The following is a 14,088-nucleotide window of genomic DNA, read 5'->3' as shown; positions in this document are numbered from 1 at the left end:
AACCGGGAGCGAGTCCCGTTCAGTGAATCCTCGTCCCCAAGATATCGAAGGTCCCCACAAAAGCACGCAGGGGTGCAGTTAATTCTAAAGCGATTAGGCGCACGCGACGGGGCAAAGGTGTCGACCTGCAATTGACAACGGGCTGAAGGGTCACGAAAGAGATCGCGAGGAGGGGAGACGAAAAATTAAATTAGTCGCACGTTCGAAAGTAATCCCGGATTAATATACGTTGCCCCCGCGCCAGAATGCTTTTCAATGCCATACAATTGGGCCCGAATATTTTCAAGGAGATTCCAAAATACTTAAGATACTTGCATCTACACTCAGCTGGTTTTGAAATGTATCTCAAAATTGCAATCAGTCTGGAAAAATTAGAAAAACTGAAAATCTTGTTCGTGATTGGATTATTAATATCCTAAGACTTAATATCTTTAGCTTTTCAATCTTTGGTTCTTCGTTTAAATGTATCTTAATCATCAACTAATTGTTTCATCATACATTGTAATAACTAGATTACGGATTTTTATGCAAATTCGTATTTTTGAGAATATAATTGAGAAAGTAGAGCCTCGATAGAAAATTGTATCACTTACCAAACGTTATAGAGCTTCAGAATAACATGCATTCTGTGCAATTTTGCACTTTGAAATTTCCTATAAATGCATAGAAATTCACACTTACTAAACTGTACTTGATCTGTCCGTATTAATATGAAATTCATTTAAAACCCCATTTTAGCATTCCTCACATTCTAACCTTAAAAATTATCATCATCAAGCAATCATAACCTAAAAAAGAGAAAAAGAAACAAAAACAAAACAAAGAAACAAAAAGATCATCATACCGGGGATTCATGAAAGCATCATAATCCCTTTGCATTAAAATACTAGGTCGAAGGCACTCCAATACCTGGAAACGTTCTGTCCCGGAAATTATTCAAGCCGCGGCTCGATTATAGAAGACAATTTTAATATCGTCGAATAATGGACGATCTTCGATGAGAGAAATTGAGGCAAGGGGAAAGAGGAAGGAAGATCGGTGGCCTGAAAACCCGCGTTGCGTTAAGGTCACCGCGATAAGGGGGTGATAGAATCGTGATCCTCGCGATCTGGCTACGTGGTGGGCATGTGGAAACGGTATTCAATATCCGTTGCCCCTGGAAGAAAGCTGGATCGCGAAGTAGGGAGAGGATAGAAGGAGTAGGTATGCTCATTGTCACCGCGAAACTATTCCGGACGAATTCGAGATCACGTGGCCTGTAAAAAGGACAATGGATCAGGAGTACGTGTCTCGGGATCGACATGATATTGGAACGAGGTTGCATCGCCACTATAAAACAGAGAATTATATCTATAGTTCTTTTTCTAATGCTTATATGAAGTATAGAAGGTGCAACAGAAATAGGCGCAGGAAATGTAGAAGCGTAATTTAGACTGACCAAGAGAGGTTATCTTAGCATAAGTTTGGAAATGCATAGATGCATCCTAAGTATTTGCGTTTTCTTAACATTTTAAAATTAAAATCCACCAAGATTGAGGTTTTACTACGCACGAATAAAATTTCAAATTATTTGAATTATAAATAAATACAAGTAAATGTTGCCTGTATTATGAAACACTCTGTATGTTGCATAGAGATATTCAGTGTATACTTTTCTTAATTACCAAGTCAGGCTCCATGTATTTAGACTTTGAAATAGAAAGTAGACATAGTAATGAATAATGATTTGAAAGACAACTTCCAGAAAGATCTCTGTATTTACATAGAACTAACAGAAGGTTCATCATCCAACAATCTGAATAAACGTTTACCACACAACTAATAGCGCACTCCAATGACACAAAGCCCTCAATTTAAGCGAAAATGAAGGAGAGAGAGAGAGAGAGAGAAGAAGAAACAATCGTCGATTCTACGAAATTGAACGAACAACATTTTGCTCAAGATTTTCAATTTAGCAAGTAGAAAAAAGCAAACATAAAAAATAAATTAATTATAAATTCCCCCCAAAAGAAAGATTTTATAATTCGCTGAAAGATTCATCTTATTGATCTTATAGAATGGTCGCTCACCTCGTATAACGCGTTAAATCGGATTCTTATGTAATGTTTGACTCGTGACACGGCTTTTACGCAGGTACAACGAGACCATGAGCTACGTTTTACCTGCCACGGTTTCGATCTCGTGTCCTCCTGTTTGCCCATCCATTATGGCTACAATAACAAGGATCGTCCGCTCCATCGGCTTCGCTTCCAACCTCCCCCGTCTCTTTTTCCTCGTCTTCGTCCATCCAATCGTCCACGTTTTCTCTTTTTCCTTCGGTAACAGTCGAACAGGCAAATCGGTTCTACACCGTGTTGACCCTATTCTCCTTTTGAACATCGTTCGACGAACCACGACTCTCGTCCTCGTTCCTCGAAGATCTCGACGAGTACACGCAGTCGACGAATGCAACGTCTTCTGCGTGAAAGAAGTACCTGTAACCTTCTCTTCGCTTTATTGTTGCACACTTCAACATTATGCGATGCTAAGATCGCGGGGTACGCAGGATAATGTTCTTTTTCGTTGAATAAACTGCGGTCAGGATCTTCTCCTGAATTTCTCTATGTCAAGAGTATACGTTGTCTTCCTTTTATTAAGATTTGTCGAGAATCGAAGAACAGCTTAGAGAAAATCTTGCGAGAAATTGTTCCTCCGCCTTCTCTTTCGTTGGAATTTGAATTAATCCTTTTCTTGGGTTCGACATTTTATTTTGGTGTATATTTTTTTAAATAAAATATCTCAAGCAAAATGTTGATTTACCAATTTCCTAGAATAGTGTATCTCTTATTAAGATTCGTGGAAAATAGGATAAGAATTTTGTAAGGATCTTAAAAGATGTGTTTTCTCTACTTTCCTTTTATTTTGTAAACTTCAGTTTACACGCTTATCAATCCACTGTTCTCTTTTATTAATTAACAACCACTGATTTATAATTCTCTATTGGAACGAGGAACTGTAATTAATTGTCATTTTATTCATATTCTATTGAAATTGTGGAAAGAAATTTTTTGACAAAGTTACTTTTGAAAACTGAAACAAAGAAAAGGCGAAAAGGTGAAAAATACAAAGGAAGAGATGGAAGAAGAAAAAGAAAATACATAATTGAAAGGAGATAAGACTCCGCCTCCGGATAGGTAGGCGGCTGTTATATTTCACTTACAATACAAAACGTAATTCAATGGAGAACAGAAAGCGGCGGATTCCACTGGAAGGGGATGCCGGCAGTGGAAACGGCGTCGACGCGTGGAGGCGAGGGCGACGACGATCATTGAAATGGAAATGCCATTGACGCAAAGTGAAAGTAATTAATGGAATATGCCCGAGTGATAGAATGAATTTGATGGTGGCGCGGCCTTGTCGGCCGAAACACCGCGGCTCGGAACAGTGAAATACGCGCACGTATAACCGATGAAAGGGCGGCTTCGAGGGTGGAGGTGGAGGAAAGTAATAGCGGAGGGTGGAAGGCGAGTTTCTGTCGATTCGATTCTTTATCTTGAAAACTTTCAATTACTCTGATGATATATATTGTTAGTCTATTAATTGGGTCGTTTTTTAACTGTATAATGCTACATGACATACCGTTAGAAGTTGTGCATATATGTCAGGATCTATGTCAGTATAATATTCTACTTTATACCGTATCATTGCGCTGATACCAAGAAGTCTACTTATTATAGCTTTTGCTTCTTAACTTTGAAATCAAAATGAGAAATTGTAGTCAATTACCATTGTTGTTCTTATCAGCAAACAAAATTCAACTTATATAAGATAATGCCAAGCTATATAATTGAGCTATATGCAGTTGTTTGCTATTGGCAAATCAATAATTTTATACTAGATGTACTAGCATAATACAATACAAGTGTCTCTCTTTGCAAATCTTTCAGCAATACTTATCCAGTATTCTTGTTCATCGATCAAAATCTTGAAGATCTTCTAAGTTATTAGCAGCCTATTTTACATAAAGTTTAAAAAGGCCAAGAAGTAAAGTTGATATTGGAAGATAAATTTTATAATTCGTACCCTTCTGTTAGTGACAGAAACCTGCGGGAACCAGCTTTGGGCTTACTCCTTTTGGCGCGGCTTTCAGTTCTAGCGAAGTGAAGAAATGGCCGGGTGCGAAAGTGTTAATCAGAAACTGCTTTAGACACGAAGTTAAGTACGCTTTAAAAACCGCTCTAAATAAGAAAAAAGACGTCATCAAAGTACCCTGGAAAGAAAATAAATAACCATAACGTCGGATAAAAAATCGAAGCTAAATCTTTCTTAAAAAGGAGAATAAATAAAGGAAATAAAAATAAAAGAAACAAAGCGTTGTAAGTTCGTTTAGACAACAAAGATTCTTCCAAAAAAAGCAGAAGAATCAGAAGATGGTAGAAACGTGGAACGGTAACAGACGAGAAAGGAGAGGTCGTGAAAGGAGACAGAGAATTTTAATAGATTTAATTAATATTTCATTTGCATGCTATTCCTCACCCTACCGGCGAGTTTCGTTCCATTCTCTCTGCAACTATGTGCGATGGTACTATGCGCGCTGTTCGAACCAACACGTAGACGAAAAAGGTACAGAGCCATCCTAGCCGGAGGACGCGGCAACGTAATCCGTGAGGGAGTAATAGAAATTTCGTTGCACACACATTTTCAATGAAAGGTGCAGTCTTCGTACAGTGAGTAAAATAGAGACAGTGATATACAGGGTGTCCCATAACTTGTGGCATAATCGGAAATAGAATGATTTTATATAAAAAAAAAAAAAAAAAATGAATTCAGAATTAAATTTCTTTGTTTTTACCATATTTTCATTCATTGCTACTAAAATACAACTATCTTTGGAGCTATCTTCTTTTATGAAATCATCTCCATTCTCCTTTTCTTTCTTTATTTTAAATAATAATATTTGCTCTAACACAATGTCCACTCTTGTGGTTGCTTCTCTAATAATAAGTTATCTTGTGGAAACGTAACAAAAATTAAAGACAATTATGTTAGCGACAATTGTTAGTTAAAATTGAATCAAAGCAACACTAATACCTGTTATTCTTATTTATAAGAATTTATTAGCATTTGTATCTTCTAACATATGCCTTGTATTATAAAATTTTGCTATTAATATTATAAATTCAACTGCGTAAAAGAATCAAGATCTTGATTATAAATCTGATCTTAAAAAAAAGAAATTGATAATGTATTATGTATATGCGCTATGTACGTTTACATAGATTTATTTTTAGACTTTAGATGAATTTTATTCTATTCGTGACAGCAAAAGTAATTATTCTTTATTTGCTATATAACCAAGGATCCGTGAACCGTTTAAGAGTCTCACACCACCAGTTACAGAACACCCTGTATACGGAGAAGCCAGAGGGGGACGACGCAGTCCTCTCGCTGTATTTCAATTTAGCACGTCCATTGTTAGATACTAATATTATTCAGTTGGGAATTGTTTCGTGACACCCCTCAGGAGTACGATTTGCACCAAACGCTGGTGTCCGTGGCCTCCGGTGTCTGCTCTATTACTCTGTTTCTATCCCTCTCTCTCTTCCCTCTTTTCGTTGTTTCTCTCCTTCTTTCCCTTTCCATCATCCACTGCCCTTCTCTTCTCTACTCTTTCAACCCTCTACATCCCATTCTGTATCCCGTTTCATCCCGAGTTCTCGTCGACCGACCACTCCGCTTCATAACCCGAGGAAGATAATAAAGTATTGCCCAATGAAATACCTCGATATATATCGGTAGAAATAGAGACGAAGCGGTTCACAAAGAAGCGGCCACGTTTCCCGACGATATTCTCGCGAGAATTTCTGGAACGTAGTGGCGCGCTCCATTTTGTAGCTCTGATTTCCGAATGGTTTCACTGTAAAATTTGTTCATGTTATGTAGATCTTTCCTTTTTTTCTGTTTAATAGTGTTTACTGATTTTGTACTAATTTATGTTCTTTAAATAAATAATAAGTTAGGATTGGTGGTTGAAACGTATGAGGAATTTTTGTGACTATCCTGAAGAAAAAGGGGTGGGTTTGTTAAGTAGTATTTGATACAGTTATTCAACAGTGTATTGATATCTTTAATGAATCTTTGTTTCACTCCAGAACTTCTATTTTACTTAACTACGTTGAATAACAGTGATGTGTACTGATATCTTACTGTAATTTAGTGCTTAATCTTTTATTTTCAGTATCATGTATTAGATACTAAAGGATTGTTATTACTTATAAGCAATTCGACCCCTTTTGAGATGGCTAATGTTATTGAGAGCATTGTTAGAAAACAATAGGAAACATTGATCTACATCCTCAAAAGCATATCCTCAAATTACTCTGTACTTTGAATCAAGTGAGATACTGCACCAGAAACATTCCATTGCATACTTACTAGAATATTATACTTGTACACTATTTGTAAAACCCAACATTTTCAATATTTACACATACCAATGTAATTATTTTACATAACATTACATTTCTCATGCATCAATCAATACATTGAATGTTATAATTTCATCAACTCTTTCTTCCTCTCACTCCTAAAATACGAGAAAATAGAATCAGTAAGAAAAACAAGTAAAAAAAAAGGGAAAGATAAAAAAGGAAAAGGAAACAAATACAGCGTCTATTTACCCGACGTTCGGCAACACTATACACTCTTCCCTGATCCGTGACAAGGATTCGAAGGATCCAATTCAGAATTGGCTTCCAAAACGCGCACTTGAGCCAGCCACGAGCAAATATACGTGGCTGCACACACGTGTACACGGTCGATACAGGTAGAGGGTGAAGCTCGGCGTTCCCAGCCGGAGAGGTGAACACAGCAGTGGGTGTAGGAAGAGAGGGGCAGCGAAGTCAGAGCAAATATTGATGGAAGTCGAAAAAATTTTAAAAGCCATCCCAGCGGGGCCGTCCGCTTGTGTTTCGCCGCTTTTCCGCGGGATCGTGCTTTTTAAGTATTCGACAAATATCGATGTTTCCATTGATTTTCGATTTTGAGCGCGATCCCGTTCTCTGCTCCACCCCCGATTTTTTGGTCTCTTTCTCTCTCTCTCCTACACACACTTTCTATGTTTTGTATTGAAATTTTTATCGAACGAAATTTTACGAGCGTCACCTTTCTTTACCGTTTAGAAAAACGCAGCGGGTAAATGGAAACGATTATTCGTTTCTCGATTTTTCAACGGCATATTGTTTATATTCTATTTTTACTTTCAATCTCTTTTTTTTTCCTTTCCTTCGTTTTTTTTTTTTTTTTTTTTGGTTGTTTGTTTAATTGTGTTGTTACGCTGAGATTCGATTTACAGTATTGGTGCCTATAGTTGGACATCCTGGTGGTTGTATTGGTGTATATGGACAGTAGTGATTTTGTAGTTTGTTGAAATCTGGAAATGGAACGTAAAGAATGTAGTGTTTTGGCGGTTGTTTAGAGGAAACGTGGTACTATTAAACAATACTGTTTTTAATTTGTATATTTTCATATGAGTTGTACCTTTAAAGGAGCTGATATATTTCTACGTATTATATTACTACTCTATTCTATTCTAATTACTATTCTGCTTCAAATAAAAACTACATCCCTTCATCACCAGCATCGAATCATTTTCTGTATTTAGTCTTCACTATATCTTCCCTGCTACTGCGATACGGTTGCCACCAAAATTTCCTCTTTCAAAAGCATCTTTTTCCAAGTATTTATGCAAGCCTACTTTTTCTTCGATTCCCCTGATAAGATTTAAAATTGCAAATCCTATTGGTAACTAAATGAATGATTAATTTTAGTGTATTATGTCTTCTTCACAAAAGCATCAGAAAGAATAAGATTTTACTATTAACAATTCATAAAAGAAATTTTCCCTCTTGATAGGATTACAGTACAAATATAAATACAAACGAATTTAAACCCTAGAACTAATAATCAAAGAATATCATGTTATGAAATTCTACCCCAGTATATTCTATTTTTATTTTAGAGATCAACAGTATTCACTATATCTTTCATCACTGCTAAATATTAAAGATGCTGAATTGAAAATAGAAAAATTATTGCTTTGCAGTGGTTTATAACAACATCTCTTTAACTTTTTACCATTTTTAAATATTAGACAATAAGTATAAAGATGATTATTTTACTAGATTATAACTAACACTGCAATGGTATTATTACAGCACAACAGAAATTCGAGAGAGGTTGAAATTTCACCCACGACAGTCTCTACGGTTAAATATAGAACATAAGTAAAAGCGAAATAGAGCTAGAATTAGATATATATATACAGAAGCTGGCTAGTACACGGCGATGGGGGGTTGTTGCACTTTGACTGCGGATTAAACTCCTGGATTGTAGACCCTGTGGCTCGGCTACGGAACGACGGAAAGGGGGCCATTATACTCCATTATGAATGGTAACCAGTAGCCAAAGGAGGAAACTCCGCGGGGTGTCGATATATTGCCACCCCTTGGAGCCAGCCAGCCATCGCTCGTAAATAATAAGCGGGCCGCGGCGGTATTATAATGCAACCGCGTGCACCGCCGCCAGCACCGGTACAAATTGCCGGGTATAGAACAGTAGGCGCGTGTTCAGCCATCGACCTACCGGATATATGCCTTGTATAGGGCAATCGATTATCGGTATTTCATCGATACCGTGTACCAGCAGGCAGCCCGGCTGGTGCACGCGCGTAATCCGCCACCACTCGTAATTATTCCCTAGAGTATCGGCGGCCGCGAAAATGATTTTATTTAGCAAAGTCGTGGCTGCTTCAACGGCGAACCAACAAGCGAGTGTGGAACGGACGGCCGCCTCACTGCTTGGAAAACCATTTTCAGTTGTGTTCGGTTTCGTCGCATTCCTCGTCGAGGGTTTACGTTGTTCGCACCTGAAGAACGCGTATCAATTACTGTTTTTATAATATATCGGAAGGTTGGTGAGATTAGTCGAGATATTGTTACGTTTCTCACATTTTGCAAATGCACAATGGGATAAAAAAGATATGATCATACCATATCAGGTTGTGGTTTCCATCCGCTAACAAATCTTTTAAGTTTGAGGAAAATATGAAAGGGACGATAATATAGATGATAGCTGTTTCAATTTTGTGCCAAAGATCTTCTTAATATGTTAAATATTTCTTTGTTCATGGATAGCAATCTAAAATATATAATACATTTATTATATAAATTGTATAAAGTTTTGTTATGTATAAATTAATATAAAGGAATCATATTTGTAAATAAATTGAAATCAATTTTGTTGTACAATAACGTAACATCTTACGCGACGAAAGTAACCATACAAAAGATTCAGGGAGTGGAATATGAAATTTTTACATCTCTTTTCTATTCACTCAATTCTATATCTGTAGATTTTTATTTTTGTACTTGGACACTGGTGGCATTCGAAGCATTTTTCAATTCTAGGACTGGTGGCCTTAATAAATTGAGATGGTGAGATTAGGTAATGTTGGGAAATATTTAAAAACTCGTAGTCGCTATACTTACACAGTGAATGCTTTCCAATAGTTTTCTTGCAAAATTATTTAGTATTAGATTTCAATTTAGTCGAGGTAGTTATATTGTTAATAAAGTTATATTTTCGAACGAGTTTCCTAAAGTCTTTTCGTATCTACTTCCATTGTTAGACTATTTATATAGTTGCCTATAACATAGTATAATATTACATGGTCAACACAAAAACTATATAGAACCTCAAGGCGCGAGATATAATAAGAATTTCTGAAAACCTCAGAAAATTGACATTTCATACTAATGTATGATACTTTGAAATAAGTTCTACATATATTTCACAAAATCACTCTTGTTCAAATTAAGGATTGAAAGACATTCTCTCTTCACTTTTCAACATGGACGAATGACGGACTGAATCGATCATTCAGCAGGGATCTGGTCGTAAATCGAGTGGTAAAATCGATTAGTCGCGTCGCCGAGAATCTATTCGCAGGAAATCGACTGCTCGGAGATCCAAATGGTGCATCGAGCATGAAACCGATCCAATTTCAAAGATTCCTTGGTTCACGTCGCCCTCTATAGCCGTGCCTATCTTTCTGCACCTGCGAACTGTATCCGACATCCGATACCTTTTCTCCTAGCGTTCCCTTCGTTTAAGAATTTCAAGTCGAGTGGAAGATTGTCCCTTCATCACGATACAAACTCGTGTTCCTTTCAACCATTATTCGATCGAATCCTCGTTTTGTCTACAATCGAGAATTTTTCTCGACTGCTGATGGACAACTATTTGTTGGTTATGAGAATGATAACCATTTTTTGTGAAATTATTGATCACGAATTAGTCTTCGGGTGTTTTTAAATTGGGAGAAATTTGTACATGTATCGCGAGTTTGGTATATAGAGATCGTATACTCAACAATTTTGTTAGATTTTTCTTATAATTCCAAAGTAAAAAATGTATGAATTTTATTCTTTCAGTCCTTCTTTAATTTAAACATTGTCAATCACGTTATATTGTCACATTATGGAAATGCATATGAAGTCGTCCAAGCTTATGATAGAATAGTATTATCTATGTATTTATGTGAACTTACCGTTTATGTTTATAAATGGTCAAATATCCATAAGCGGTGATACATTGTCAGAAATGAGCAATTGTGATACTCTTTCAATCATCTCTGTAGTAATAACAGTACAAATTTAATTGACTTTGAGAATACTGAAAGATATTTACCGATAGCAACTTAACACTCGAACGTACTGAAACGCCATAGTCAATGAAACAACTAGAGTCTGTTTCTCTCTAAAAACAAATTTTCAAGCTTGATCCTTTCTTTCTTTTTATCTTTTAAGTATTCTTAATTTAATCGACGATTTTCAATATTTTGATAAAACAAGGAACTTCTCTTTAGCACTAAATAATAACGTCTTACTCATTCAACTGAACTATGTTTTCTCTTTAGTTAGATTGGCTAGAGAATCATAGCTATGGTGGGGATAGATTCATGCATGTTTTGAAGCATAGTGTATACCTATATGTATATAGTGCATCGAACGATGAAGTTCCGTATGAAGAGAGAAATTAGAAAAACGAAAAATCACTGGAAATATCGGGCCCAGGGGAAAGTGAATTCCTCGCGTTCCTCGATGCTTTCTTTCTGTTTTTTCGCTTCGTACCACCGATCCGTGGTAATCGTTCGTTATTCACTGGCTTCTTTTTCGAATTCCGCGAAAACAACGTTGGAAACCAGTCCGCCATGAAACTACAAACCTTATTATTTTATATTTTTAGCAAGAATTTACTTTGTTTATGGGAGAAATAACAAATAATTAGTAATAATTCTACGCTATTGTTTGGAACACAGAAACTAATATTTATAGAAGTTATTAAATTTCTATCAATAAATATATGTATGTATATACAAATTTGATTGCTCATAGTACAGTGGTAAGTAAAGAATATTAGATTATAATTAATAAAGATGTTTATAAAAGCATAGAGATTAAAGTATAATATTTACCTTTTATGGGTATATTATATTTTAAACAAAAATTTTTTCAAGCTCAAAGCTTTTAAAAAGGAAAGAAAGAGAAGAAAAATTAAATTGTGAACAAAGGGTAAGATTCATTATCCAACACTATGTATGGAGTATCAATATCTTATTTATTATTCTCATAAACCGTCTATACATTTTCTCGGATAACATATGGTAACTACAAAGAACGACGCTTCTGGTCGCCGGCGAATCTAAACATCTTAGAGCCGTGATACTTACAGGCAAACACTTATGCATAATCGGTCGTGTTATACGTACATGTTCCTGTATCCAGAAACACGTAATTTATTTTCCGTTTTATGTTCTTTTTTTCCTCAACATCATTTTTTTTGAATTTTCTTATTTTTGTTTTTGCTCTTTTCGTTATTTATTACGGGTGTAACTTCGCTAAACATACTCCGTGACAGTATTTCCGGTTAACTGCAATGGATGATCAGGCTAAAGCAATTCACGCGTATTTACAATTCCTTTCTCCTTTTTCCTGTTTTCTTTTTACTGGTTAATTTTTATCGTGACAATACAATTTTCTTCTTTCATTCTCTCTCTCTCTCGAACATAACCTACACACACACACACACACATACACACTTCGTTAAGTCGCTTTATCTACACATGTATAAAGATATATTGTTACAATGAGACAGCCGTTCATCGCACAAACGGCTCGTTTTTCATTCTCTTTATCGTGATCTGTTTCTCTTAGTACGTTCACGGAACGAAACACTATACGAAACTGATCGACACGAGTTGTATTATTCGGTGGATTACTGGCCACACTGTTTCATATATTCTTTAGAGACGTTCGACAAAAAATCTTCAACTTTTCAGGATTGAAAATTTTCTAACGGTATCCGCAGCACGCGGTGGAGAGGGTCTACGGGAATTCTTCATTGTGGTTCACACGCTATAAAATTGCGGAACGTCTTCTTCCGCCATATTTGATTTCCTTCGAAGAACTTTGATTTCTTCTTAAGTGACATACCTTGTATGTAACGCGACTACTATGTTTTTGAGGAAATATGCAAGGTTCCCTCGGAAAGACATGTTTTGGAAGTTTCTTCTTTGGACCTTTCGGATTAGGTTACATTCATAAGTATGTAAGTAGAATTGTAGATTTTACCAATTCTTCCTTATCTTCCTTACTTAGGTTCCATGGCCCGTTTTCTGTTTCCAATCATTTTCAAGACACTGTCTCATTCTTATCATCTGTTGCAAATCTCCATCATCAAAGCTATTCGCTTCCAAACTTCCATCTGTGTTTTCCAAACTGCGTCGTCATAACCTTCAAATCCTTACGACAACTCATTTCATTCGTAAGATGACATCGTATCTTTTTTAAGAAATCACATATTTCCAAGTCTTTATCAATCTCTAGCTTCTGCTTCAAATATCCATTCAGAACCATTCGCTGTCAACCTTTCATTATGTCATCATAACCTCTAATGATAACTTGACTTAACTCGTAAGTTGACATCGGATCCTCTTCAATCCCAAGTCCTCGCCAATTTTGCCATCTGCTTGAAATTTCCTTTCAGAACCATTCACCTCCAAACCTCCTTTCCGTCATCATAACAACAATAGAAAATTACCAAATATTTCTTGTCACAATGATCTCGAACCATCCTCTTCGTATCCCACAGAGAATCCACTCGGAAACCTTCTGGAAACCCTCTCGCTCCCCAATATGACTTCTCATCCTCTTGAAGAAACGACAGCGGATGCGCCGCCATTTCCACGGTCGAAATCCCTCCCCACCGTTACCCCTAAGCTATTGCAGGTAAGACCAGGTGGCGGCCTGCGCATCGTCCGGTCACTCGGAGTAGCTCGTCTTGTCACTGGCATCATCGGGACTGGTCTCCCGATAGGCGTCGCCTGTTCCATTTGCGTGTAGGCTCTGATTGGGCGGCTTGATCACCGTGGGCAGGTAGCCGGTACCCGCGTACGGCGCGGCCAGGAACCTGTGCCTGGTCGACGGTATGGGAGTGGTGCAGTAAGCGGCCCGGCTCGCATATGCGGCTGAGACCGAGGCAGATGCGGCCGCAGCCGACGCTAACGCGCCTGCTAGCGGCGAGAACGCAGACTTCGGCTGGAGACTGTCCTCGCAGACCAATACCTCCATCGCCGACACCACGTCGCCTGCGACACAGACACCTCTGCCAGTTTCTATTTCCTATTTTTTTCTTTTTCTTTTTAACATTCTTTCTTGACTTTTTGTTGGCTATTTTATCGTTTTGATTTGTTTCTTTAGATTAGATTGGAAAAATCTTTGATGTACATTCGATTAGGAATGGAAATAGTAGAAGGTTGCAAGGGATATATTATATAGCATGCTTAATTTATGTAGATTATTTTATGTTGGATACTTTAAATTATTGGATTAAGAATACTGGATTGAGAAATACTATTTGTTCGTTTCTTGAGAGGTTTGAAACCGAGAATTCAACCCCTTCGGTAGAAAGTGTTTTAAAAATTGCGAAACCACATTAGCATCTATTATTTAGTATCTATCTTTAGCATCTACAGTTACTTGCTTTTAT

The 14,088-nt window shown here is 36.9% G+C and overlaps 1 protein-coding gene and 1 long non-coding RNA gene across 3 annotated transcripts in view; both read right to left on the bottom strand.

Annotated features, from left to right (window-relative positions):
- Positions 1-3,163: 3,163 nt before the first annotated feature.
- LOC105665879 lies at positions 3,164-10,771 on the bottom strand. Its single transcript, XR_001098822.3, has 8 exons — positions 10,589-10,771; positions 9,528-9,684; positions 9,304-9,456; positions 9,030-9,177; positions 6,660-8,905; positions 5,761-6,565; positions 4,063-4,249; positions 3,164-3,991 (listed from the first exon to the last, which is right to left on the bottom strand). It is a non-coding gene; the product is annotated as an uncharacterized LOC105665879 (long non-coding RNA).
- An 866-nt stretch (positions 10,772-11,637) lies between these two features.
- Positions 11,638-14,088, bottom strand: part of LOC100648249 (doublesex- and mab-3-related transcription factor A2) — a 34,745-nt gene continuing 32,294 nt past the window's right edge. The window contains exons 6-7 of one of the 2 annotated variants that reach the window (XR_007224513.1): positions 13,141-13,687; positions 11,638-13,065 (exon numbers count right to left, since the gene is read on the bottom strand). Coding sequence is in view for 1 of the 2 variants with exons in the window: in XM_003396307.4 (XP_003396355.2) it covers positions 13,362-13,687 (326 nt within the window). In the remaining variant the exon portion in view is untranslated. Of the gene's footprint in view, positions 13,688-14,088 lie in introns of both variants that reach the window. The other variant, XM_003396307.4, reaches the window with a different exon arrangement.

This window comes from Bombus terrestris, chromosome 7 (genome assembly GCF_910591885.1).
Source record: "Bombus terrestris chromosome 7, iyBomTerr1.2, whole genome shotgun sequence".
In the NCBI taxonomy this organism is placed as follows: domain Eukaryota; kingdom Metazoa; phylum Arthropoda; class Insecta; order Hymenoptera; family Apidae; genus Bombus; species Bombus terrestris.
Note: the sequence above shows the minus strand (reverse complement) of the source record. Positions and strands in the feature narration are given on the sequence as shown.